This window comes from Opisthorchis viverrini, assembly GCF_000715545.1.
Source record: "Opisthorchis viverrini unplaced genomic scaffold opera_v5_92, whole genome shotgun sequence".
In the NCBI taxonomy this organism is placed as follows: Eukaryota; Metazoa; Platyhelminthes; class Trematoda; order Opisthorchiida; family Opisthorchiidae; genus Opisthorchis; species Opisthorchis viverrini.
In genome coordinates, this window is record NW_008751748.1 from 817,247 (window position 1) to 828,298 (window position 11,052).

An 11,052-nucleotide genomic window follows, 5' to 3' on the forward strand; every position below is an offset into this window, starting at 1 on the left:
GCTTCTTGGTTTGTTCTTACACTCCAAACAATCCGGTCAATGAGCGTACCAACCTACGTGTCTGCACTGTCTCCATGCAAAGAAATTTCTTCACTCGCGTTTACGCAAGAATGAAGTGGGCCGCATGTATTTAGAAGGTCTCTGCGCTTTTCCGTACGCTCCTTGAACTATTGCACAATGCCCTTAGGCCAACAACAACAGCCAAATTTTTGGTGTCTTGGGTTGATGAAGCGTGCCGGCCCCCGAGTCAGGAAGCTGGAAATGGATTCTTAGGGTACCATGTCAGATACCACTGTTTCACTTATGAATTAGCTAACAGGAGAGCGGCGTTAATCAACCAGCGTAGTGCTTGCGTTGGAAGACTGGGCATTACGTATATGGTGAATGCAGTATGGCTGGTGCACACTCAACCCAAAATTCTTCGAATTCTCAAGTACGCAGTATGATAAATTATGTTATCTTAAATATAAATTGCTATCGCGGTCACACCACCGCTAAAGATCAATTCTTTTGGCTACTCACTCCACTGGTATGAAATTAGTGGTTGGTCATGTGCTGCGATAAAATTTGCGACTTGTGAAATGACTAGTTGTAAATTAACCTGCCACGCGTTGATCGAATGGCCTAATGTGGATATATCTCCTAATGATAAGTGCCTTATGAGCCACCGTGAGCCATAGAAAACAGTGATCCGCCTGTACATCTCATTGAGTGACCTTGAGGTGTTATCCCTTACTTGACATGTGCCTATCCTTTCCGTGCACGCACGATGTTCCCTCTCTCCGGTCTTCTCTTCAGCACCAACCAACCTGTGCAAATATGTGCTTTGCGTGTCTTGTTCCAATAATACTACTTCCCATACGTGCTCATTTCATGACCGGTGTGTGCCGTTACTACATCCCTGTGGACGACGGGTGGTGCTGACCTCTTGATTACCCGCGCCACATTGTGGACAAGCCATGTGAGGAACGAGTTAAATGCATACTGTATGTAAACTGTGGAAACATGGATGATTAAAGCAAGTGAAAATGCAACCAAATCACTTCGGAGAATTCACTTCAGGTAATATCCGCCTACTCCACATGGGTTGTGTATAATATGAAGTTTATCAAGTGAACAAGTTGAAGTAAGATTGCGAAAGGTGTCTTCATCGATCTCTCTCCAGTTAACATTTAAGGATTATAAATGCCACTTCCCTCAATACAACGTCAGCAGAAATTCGACATCTGTCTTCGGATGTGTAGAAACAAATTCAGCCACAATCCAAAGCTATCCGCACTCCGACCTTCCAGTTTCTTGCGCCTTAGTTAATCATATTTTTATGCCTTGTATGACTCAAGGAACCTAATAGGGTTACGTGGAGAAACGTGTCTTAGAAATGATATCAGTTTTAAGAAATAACATTGATGTTATATCTGGCTCTATACTTCTAGAGGCTGTTTTGCGATGGTGCTCGCAAAAACAGATAAGAACATCAAATATAACCAAACCCAGTAATTTCATTTAATAACAGGCAGAAAGAAGAAAAGAGGCATGGCGACGGAACTCGGATCCGAACGGCGACTAGCCGATTGCAACTCGCAGACCTATCCCAACACACCATCCAGCCAGGGAAACAGTTGAGCGGCTAAGCCTATTAGGACCAATCGTATGTTCGGGTTCAGCTTGTGCGTGAATCAACTCCCAAGTTGTAGTCCAATATAAGAGTCAAATATTTCGCGCCTAACGATTTAGGTACAATGTGCAAGCGGGACTGTGAAGCCCGGTTGGAATGAAAGATCGCTCAACCAGCAAATTTCGCAACAATGCTGGGCACATTGCCAGATGGTCTATTATCCTAGTAATGCTTTTCAAATGTTAGCGCTTAAGATACTTATTGGAGCACACCATACAACAGGGACAAATACGGTTAGTTTGCTTCGTGAAAGTCCAAAAGCATAAATATGTTACAGGGGAAAGATGAAATGTTCTCGGGTAACGAAAACGAAGTAGAAGCAAAAGATACCATGCTGAGTTCATGGAGTTTTGCCACTTACCAAATGGTTCGCGGGAGATCATATGTCGCCAGGTGGCATCAAACTCAACTAGTTGACTGAGTTTCATGGAACATGACAATGGTGATCACGAAATTCACCGCACGCCTCAAATTCCTCGCAGCTTGTGACTGGTGGGCAATAGAGGGTAAGAGAGCACGCTGGGGTCGGAGAACAGTGGGTGTTCCCATGTTGATCTTTTTGCTCCTTTCTAAGCCGTTAGACTTGTCTTCGGACACAAACCATTTCCATCCATGAATCCATTGGTTTGCCCAGAATATACCAACTGCCGCTTAAAGCACAATGGATTAATCAAATCCCAATTTGGTAAGCATTATGTGAGCTGTCGCCCGATACGAATTTACGGAAAATTTGATTCGTTTGTAACAACGTACAAGCCCCCTCCCATTTTACGCTTTCTCGGATGACCCTTCTAAATTTCATCGACCTTAAACGTTTAAAATAAGTTTCCCTGGTAAGAACTTATAGCCATCGTAGCATGTGTACGGTAATTCTAAAGGCTCAGAGGTCACGTAGGTTGCCGCCATGGAGCCGAAAGTATACAGCGCGGTCCTTGTGTTGGTTAGTTATACCAGAAAAGCACTGGGCTTGCTGGAGGAGTATCATTCTGTCGTTCTGCGATGCGTGATCTGTTTTTGGAACTTGTCTGTAGTTTCATTTGTGTTGGTTAGTTATACCAGAAAAGCACCGGGCTTGCTGGAGGAGTATCATTTTGTCATTCCGCGATGCGTGATCTGTCTTTGGAACTTGTCTGTAGTTTCACTTTGCTTCTGCCAACAACCCTCGACTAATTGCTACCAACTAGAACCCGACTTTTGCGCCGAAAGTATACAGCGCGGTCCTTGTGTTGGTTAGTTATACCAGAAAAGCACCGGGCTTGCTGGAGGAGTATCATTTTGTCATTCCGCGATGCGTGATCTGTCTTTGGAACTTGTCTGTAGTTTCACTTTGCTTCTGCCAACAACCCTCGACTAATTGCCACCAACTAGAACCGCAACTTTTGCCACCCCAACATTAACGAAAATCTCATTGAAGCTTTAGTGTTTTTTGTACATTGTGAGTATCTTGTCTATTTCTAAAAGCTCCGTCTTCTAGAGGAGGAGTCAGCGTACTCTTTTTGCAAAATTCTGACATTCTATTCATATGAAACACGTAAAACTCTTCATTTACCAACAACTCAAGCACGCTGGTGCATCAAACAACTCTACGGGATGATCTTATCAAAGCAACTTCCTCAATACTTCAGAACTGGTGCCGGAAAATGTCGTATGACACGTACATTTCCTGTTTCTTGTGGAATTAACAAGATCCTTGTACTTAGCTTTCAGTCCACCCAGGGAACGGGCGAATGCTCAGACTTCAGGTGGCAACGTTGGTCTTTTGCCTTATGTGATTTCGTGATGAGAGTGAGAGATTTCATCCAAAGTTGATGTCGTGCTGGACTATTCGGCAAACCACTAGGTGTAATCACGCACATCACCGACGGTTTATTGCATACAAAGCCATGGCCATCGGCATCTCAAAGTGAACTGGATAGTCACATAAAAAGCAAGCGATTCAATTTGAAGGCTAGAGCGCCAATGCACTGTTTCTATCTACTGTGAGGAAGGACGTCTCTGCCATATTGATGGTGACGCCATCGTGAGTATGACATCTTTATTTATTTCTGTCGCACGTAAGAGCGCTAGAAAATATTCACTCTCTTTTCAGCTTCTTTTATTCTCTGTGAAAACGTTTCTCTTAGTCTGACGGAAACCATTTCAACATACAACCATCAAGTGTGCCAGCGGCATCCATGATATCATTTTCCCTCGGGGTTGTACGAGTACACATTTTTGGTGGAAGCTGGTAAGAACGATCGCCACAGACTAACAACAAATCTATTTCCACCTTAGAAAAATAGCCATGGTGACAACGGAACATTAAGAGTGGCACCGATTGTCTCTTGCGTGGTAACAGCGCCACCAAATTCAGCAGAACAAAATTTTCCATATAAATGAGTTTATGAGTCCACTACAGTAACGCATCTCTTCCTAAAATTGACTGAATTTAAGTTGACGAGCCTTGTCCGTCTGGTCCACATACAGGGCAAACCACCCCGGAAGGGATAAGATTTTATTGACTATATAACTGGAAGGGGAAGGTATTATCCCGCCAAGAACCATTCATTTAAAAAGCAAAAATCGATAAGAACAATGTAAATGCGCTTTTGTTATCCTGTCGGTTAGAACAAATGACGGTGTCGTTTGAAAGCTTGGTAGATTTGATGGTGCTTCGGTCCACTTCAAGCTTAGGATGAATTCAAATTCAGTGCATGGATGATTGTGCTTAGAACTAAGAACATTTTGTGAAAGGATACATAGTAAGGAATAGCAAAAGAACTCGTCATTCAGCTAAATCCAACCAACTCTCATTAAGCCAATTCGTAATATACGCCCGAACTTGGATCGTAGTAACAGTCCAAAACGGCATCATAGAGCAATTCCAATACAGTGTCCTGTATGCATTTATCCGGCGAATCGATATCACCGGGACCAGTGGGAGAAGGGTTGTTGGTTGGGGCACTGTTAGTAAGTTCAGGAAGAAGTGGATTGTTCGGTAAACAAACCGGTTCCACGGATCCTGATACCAAGTTAGGTTCGGAGGAAGCTGAGTGCAACTGCCAACAAGACGAGCTTGTAGTACTGCTGCTTGGCCTGAGAGGAAGAGAACAAATAAATCTGTTGTAGTGGGGCTGATGTTAATTGAAGCTGGTCAAAAATGATGCCATACGGAAAATTTCGCCACAAATGGGACAGAAAATGTGTTGGCTAAAGCAATGTTATTTTCCCATCAGGGAAGGGTAGCAAAAATGAAAACGTTGCAATTCAAAACCATAGGGATAACCAGTAAATGAGGAATCTAATCAGTGCCCAAATGCAAAGTTCGGACATTATGAGATATGTCAAATGCGGACATTCATAGATCTTACCACTTCGTGTAAATTTCGCATCTGTGATTTATGTAAAATGATGCAAACGGTATCTAACCTTACACTGCAATTGTATTTACCGATGTCTCAACAGGTACTCTGATACATTAGATAACTGGAATGAGGCATCCACCCGCTTCCTAGCCGACCTTTAAGTTGCAGATAAAGGAAGGGCTGCTTACTCCTTGAAGTTAGGAGGAAGCCATTTGCAAACAACGGCAGTATTACTGGGATAGTAGTGTCTGATCAGCGGGTACGCAATTGAAAGATTCATGTATCAAATGACCGACGTCAATGGCCTTCAAAATGAAGTCAGTGATCAGAGGATACGATGCTATGGGGGAGACATAGGAAAAGTTCCATAATGTTGGATATGCAGCAGATTCGATCGCCGTCGTTTTCACTGTACGGCATTTACCTAGACACCGACATCCATAGGAAAAGTTCCATAATGTTGGATATGCAGCAGATTCGATCGCCGTCGTTTTCACTGTACGGCATTTACCTAGACTGTCACCGACATCCAAAGTGCATGTGACACATAGTTTTATTTGGTCCGTGGTTGAATGTAATTTGGGATCAAACAGTTCTAGTGCACACTGCCATGTGTCATCCTAGGCGCACAGTGCACGCCTTACCACTCAGGATGCCTCGCGTTTAGCTCGCGGTGGACCTCCAATAGATACTAGTTTAGCTTCGATAATCCTATAATGTTGTGCCTACTGAATAGGTTTGACCTTAGGGTCTGTATGGGTCACTCATCAAATCAGGCATCACAAACACTCAAACCGCGTGACAATTCCTGCCCCTCTTGCAACCTTAGCCGACAACTTGTACACTACAACTTACCACCCATTTTTGCTTACGCGGCCACCAATTGCGTAACGCGCCAGGCTTATCAACTTCAACATATCAGGTCAAGTTACATTCACGTCCGTGCAAGCATCAAACACGAAGTGACACCCCTCTCTTCACACCGCATACAATAAATAGGCATACAACTCGGCCCCCAACACATACACTCGCTCGCGCGCAGGGAGCAGGAAGTCAACCACTCTCCACAAGTCCACGGACAACTATGGAACACGTGTAGCAGCCACACTGCAGAGAAAACACGTTCCCGCCGTCCTGACTTTCACCAAGGAACTCTCACTGACGACAAATTCCTCTTTGCTTGCTTGCTCCCGTTTCGCATTGTGTTCATTTTTATACGTGTGGCACCTCACAATTGGCAACTACACTAAAGACCTTTATTAGTGCATATACCTTCTGAATTGTGTTATGACCATCACCACCTGTGCACTAATAGATCTAAGGAATGTCACTTAGTGATGGTCTGACTGAGTCTGCCTTCGCTGAACTCTGCTTTATTTTCTAGTTAATCTGCTACCGTTATCTACCCCAGTCAGCCTTGAGTGGAATAAAAAGGCTTTTTTCGTCAGACTTATTAATTCTAACCAACTGACTACAAATATTGAACAGCTAGAAAGTTGGAGCGGGAAAAAACCTTAGACACTAAACTGAAGGCACTAAAGTTTGATGTATTTTGCTTACCAGCAAACAAAATACTTCTTTAGACCAGTATTTTAACCCAGATGGTTCAAATGTACACCCATCTGCACTGCTTAAGAGGCTTATGAGCTTCGAATCCGGTAACCCATAGTACAGAAATCACTTTGAATCAATGCACCTAGCTGACACAGGGGAAACAGCTAAAAGTATGGTTTTTTTTGTCAAACTGACCAAATACTCCGATGCACGTATCGGAAGGTCCGTTTCAGATGATGCACGACTCGGATGTTCAAGCGGTCTTAGCACACAGGAACGGTTACAGTGAAGGTCACTTGACAACGAACATTGACTACAGACTGATTTCAAATGCGCTTAATGGATCCAAACTTTCTACATTGTGAACATCGTTGAGAAACCTGCTGCCCATCCACTACGAAGGGTGACACAATACGATCACGTGACCGTTAGCTATAAATGGCAGTTACTCATGTTGAAGGACTTGTGTTGATTCTCACCACGCCGATGTGCACATAGAGATGTCCACTTGCCTTTTGGTTGATGATAAGGTCAACTTAGATGGACTGGAGTTGGAAAGCTCTCCCCTTTCCTCTACAGGGACATTTCAGCATGATCCAACTCACAATCTCTTGCTTACGGGATCACTGGTCACACACAAGTTACCAGTGCATGATCTTACAAGGATATATTGCCGACAAGACAAGCCGTGGATCTCAACTACTCAGCAACTGCTATATCTTAAGCGGACAATTCCCCTAGACTACGCCCAACACAAGGACATCGTAAGTTTAAAGTTCAGGTCTCCAAAATTATACGGAACGCTAATCAGAACTCATGGAAGTCACCAGCAGAGGTAGGAATAGCGTGACTAGATACTTCTAGACTATTTCTACTAAAGGAATTGGTAATTTCTAGAAATCCATGTATCACCGAGACAAAAGGTCATCAGCCGTATGCATGCACCGGTTCTCTAGCACTAGCAGACATTTCCGGTATCGAAATGGGCAGTGAACCAAAGTTTCTTCATTGATGGTTCCCGCAGGTGCGACAGACTGAATTAGGCAAGAGAAACAATTCTAAGTTTAAAGACCGACAAATCAGCCGGATAAGATAAACTTTCTATGAAGCTATCCAGAGGCGAAGGGCATTTGGTCAACCTCACATTTAGATAGCTGAACACGTCAAACCTTTTGCTTATTTCCGGCCACTGTTTCGATTTTCAAAACAGGAATGCAAACCCAACTACAATAGTATGAGAAAACAAACCACCTTGACTTTGATACTACGGTAGCTGATGAGACAGCTTTTGACAGAAATAGGTTGTGCCGTATTGTAATGGCGGCTATTTGTCCTTGTGATTCATGAACTAATGGCCGAACAGTTTACAGGGCACGGATTTTGATGCCAGTGGATTACAACGAATTCAGCTATTTTTAGAAGTCGTAATATTGCAATATAAAGTCCTTACGTCATTTCCATGTCGTACAGGACACCATATCGACTACAGTCCGGAGAATTTTCGAATGGACTACTCATCACCTCCGTTATTCGTCCTAACTTAAACCCTCCACGTCATCCACTATCACAAATCCCCTAAGTTCACTGTGGTGCAGCAATGACTTAAGGTTTGCAGCTCACAACGTCCTACAAAACTTTGAGAAAATGCAATGGATTTGGACCCGCAGTTCAATGTCACAACTGAGTTAAGCTTTTGAAGGTTGACTGCTGTGGGTCAGATGAGCAATTATAAGCTGCCTGCCAGGTACAACGTTTTTTCAACGGGAGCTCCCGTCTGTTTCAATCAAAAAAGTGCAGACACTGAAAGACGACTGCCTTTGTATGGAGTGACCTGATTGGGGGGCGATGATCATATGCATATCCACAGCAACCTGCATATTGAGACCACCCTGGGAGAGCACAAAAACTGGCCTTTGTGTGAGCAAAAGTTTCCACACGAACTGCAAATCAGTAGTGTCTTATTTCGACCCCTTTGGGTTCTGACCCAAAAGATCCCCTGTTATCCAACAACTGAGTAGAAACGGTGTACTTTCTCGACGGAACACTAGTCAGATAGCTGCTGAAAATTCTCCGAAAAATGGCATAAATTAGAGATTCAATCGGAATCCTTGTCGAAACTTAATTAGTGCGCAAACGGCTGTAGTTCGTAGTGTGTAGTTTATACATGTGAACCTAACGAGTATTTTTTCTCTCTGAAACGGCGCTTACACATGAGCAATCGCTTTACAGAGGTCAATATCATACACAATAAAGTGTTAGCCAGTGAATTTTCAAATATCCAATTTTCCCACTAACTCATTCACTGGCAAGAACAAATGTCATGAACTAGAGAATTTTAACCAACCGAAAGGAACTGTATTAACGCCACCAGAGTAGTGAGAACAACCTAACCATAACCATTTTTGAACCGCCGTTCCACCAGGCTGTCATGGAATCTCCCATGACGATGGGTTGTACTCCCATCCTGCTGATTTTTGACCAGATCGAGTTGGCCAAAACATATTTTCCTTTTCAACCTGTGTGGGTAGGCTCTATTCTATGGAAGAGAAACCTGATTTCACCGCGAGCTCTCAAATAAATGCCATCCTCGACTAAACGGACAGTGCATAGTGTATCATGAACTAATCAGCCTATGTGGATGAATATTGCATAAATACGGGATCAGACTTTCATGCGGACCGAAAAAGAAAGTCAAAGGAACTCGACTTCCACGCGAGCTCAGTCTAGTTGGCAAATTGTCTCATTTCGAGGGTCGGGGTTTTGGCCACCGAGTACGAAGCAAGCCAGCTATCGATAATATCATGACAGAAGTGATACAGTTGGTGCAAGTTGGTGACGATTTATCAGGAACGAGAAATGCTTTGGAGTTAAGGTCCAATGAGAAAAATAGTTACGCACACCGAATGACTATAATTAGAGGGCAGTGAGGTTAGAACTTTTAGTGGGAGTTTGTGTATTGTTTCGGCATAGTTAGCGATCGTTGTTTGACTATGTTCTTTAGGAAGGACTTCCAGTCCATTTCATTGGAATCGAATTCGGCTCATAAAGGGGCGCCCAAGAGGGGACGAATACACACATACACAAATATATATTCCGAGGCCAACAGTCGGTGACCGACTTGAAGGTACCCAGTAAAACGGAAAGCGTTTGGTTTTTTTGCTGGATGGTGAACGTTGACCCTGCAGTCCGAGGGGCTTGCTTTCTCGCATTCGTCTAACTGAATCTTCCTCGCAACACCAAAACAAGGCACTCCATTTAAGCTTACGGTTGAATATACGCAGAGACTTCTGGTAGGCTCCAGCAGTTTATCTCTTAGTTGGAAGCTGACGACGAGGCTTTATGAATAGATTCTATAACACCCAACGGAGGAAGCGGATCTTCTTTGAATGGAAGACTGATTGTTTCTTTCATACGTCACAGTTTAGAGAACGTAACCATGTTGAATGGCCATTCATATTAAACACATGCTTTACAAACTGGAATTATTTTTGCAAACATTCTATGGCGCGGATGACTATTGCCCTCTCAGTTAGACATCATACTAGGTTTATCTCCATTTTATTACAGCGATATTGTCTTATCCAATCCACTTCTGCTTTCTGTAGGCTTTAGACCAAGTAATTCGGTCCACTTTCTTGCATAAATAGGCGTCGAGGAAATGCGATTGGCTACTGCACTCAAGTTTCAAGAGAAACTGAATATCAGGATAAAAAGTGTGGCAGGATTCCAAGACAGAAGTAGAACTGCTAGTATCTCCTAAACTAAAGAGCTGTAATCCAAGTGGTGACACTAGGGTATAAACTGCTGGATTAGCGAACCTAGTGACCAGGCTTCCAGCTTGCTCGAAGAGAGACCTTAAATGAGGGGAACTGGTGGGGCTCCAGTTGCAATATCATGCTTCTGCAAGTACGTTCAATTATTAAATCCTCTGCGGGTGAACAGCAGTACTAGCTCCATTGGATCTGAAAAGTGAACGTCGATACAAAGGGTGCCCAGTCAAGTCACAGATATAATCAACGGTTTGCGGGGGCTTAACCCTGGTTTGCAAATTAGTTTGGTGTTAACGAGCTACACAACAGGAATTCAAACAAATTGTTGTTTTATAGTGCTAAGGTGAAACTGCTTCACGAAGGTCGTTTCGTGCTCCAGTTGTAATGATATTGAAACCATTGGAATAGTTTCCTTCTTATGACTGTTCAGAAAGTTGACGGTAAACCTAGATCACTCACCACCAACTTTGCTTCCTTGGGGTTGATTAGCTAGTCCTAATCTCTGAGGTTCTCATTCCGTACATGAAAAACATAGCGGAGCATTGTGGAAGCAGTCATTCATTTTCAAACATATGGTCGTGTTGGCTTGTTCGCTGAGCTGGGCAATTTGGTTGCAAACGTTTCATCACCAATCGAGGTGGCATCATCAGTGCGTAGTTGTGCGTAGCGGTGGGTTAGTGGTTGTGCCTCGATTGGTGATGAAACGTTT

At 43.4% G+C, this 11,052-nt stretch overlaps 2 protein-coding genes across 2 annotated transcripts in view; both read right to left on the reverse strand.

Moving 5' to 3' along the window:
* T265_05096 (hypothetical protein) overlaps nucleotides 1–2,103 on the reverse strand; it is a gene marked incomplete at both ends in the record, with an annotated part of 22,807 nt that extends 20,704 nt beyond the window's left edge. The window contains one exon of the mRNA XM_009170013.1: nucleotides 2,037–2,103. Within this exon, the coding sequence (XP_009168277.1) occupies nucleotides 2,037–2,103 (67 nt within the window). The remainder of the gene's footprint in view (nucleotides 1–2,036) is intronic.
* Nucleotides 2,104–4,256: 2,153 nt separating this feature from the next.
* T265_13684 (hypothetical protein) overlaps nucleotides 4,257–11,052 on the reverse strand; it is a gene marked incomplete at both ends in the record, with an annotated part of 18,313 nt that continues 11,517 nt past the window's right edge. The window contains one exon of the mRNA XM_009170033.1: nucleotides 4,257–4,750. Within this exon, the coding sequence (XP_009168297.1) occupies nucleotides 4,468–4,750 (283 nt within the window). The remainder of the gene's footprint in view (nucleotides 4,751–11,052) is intronic.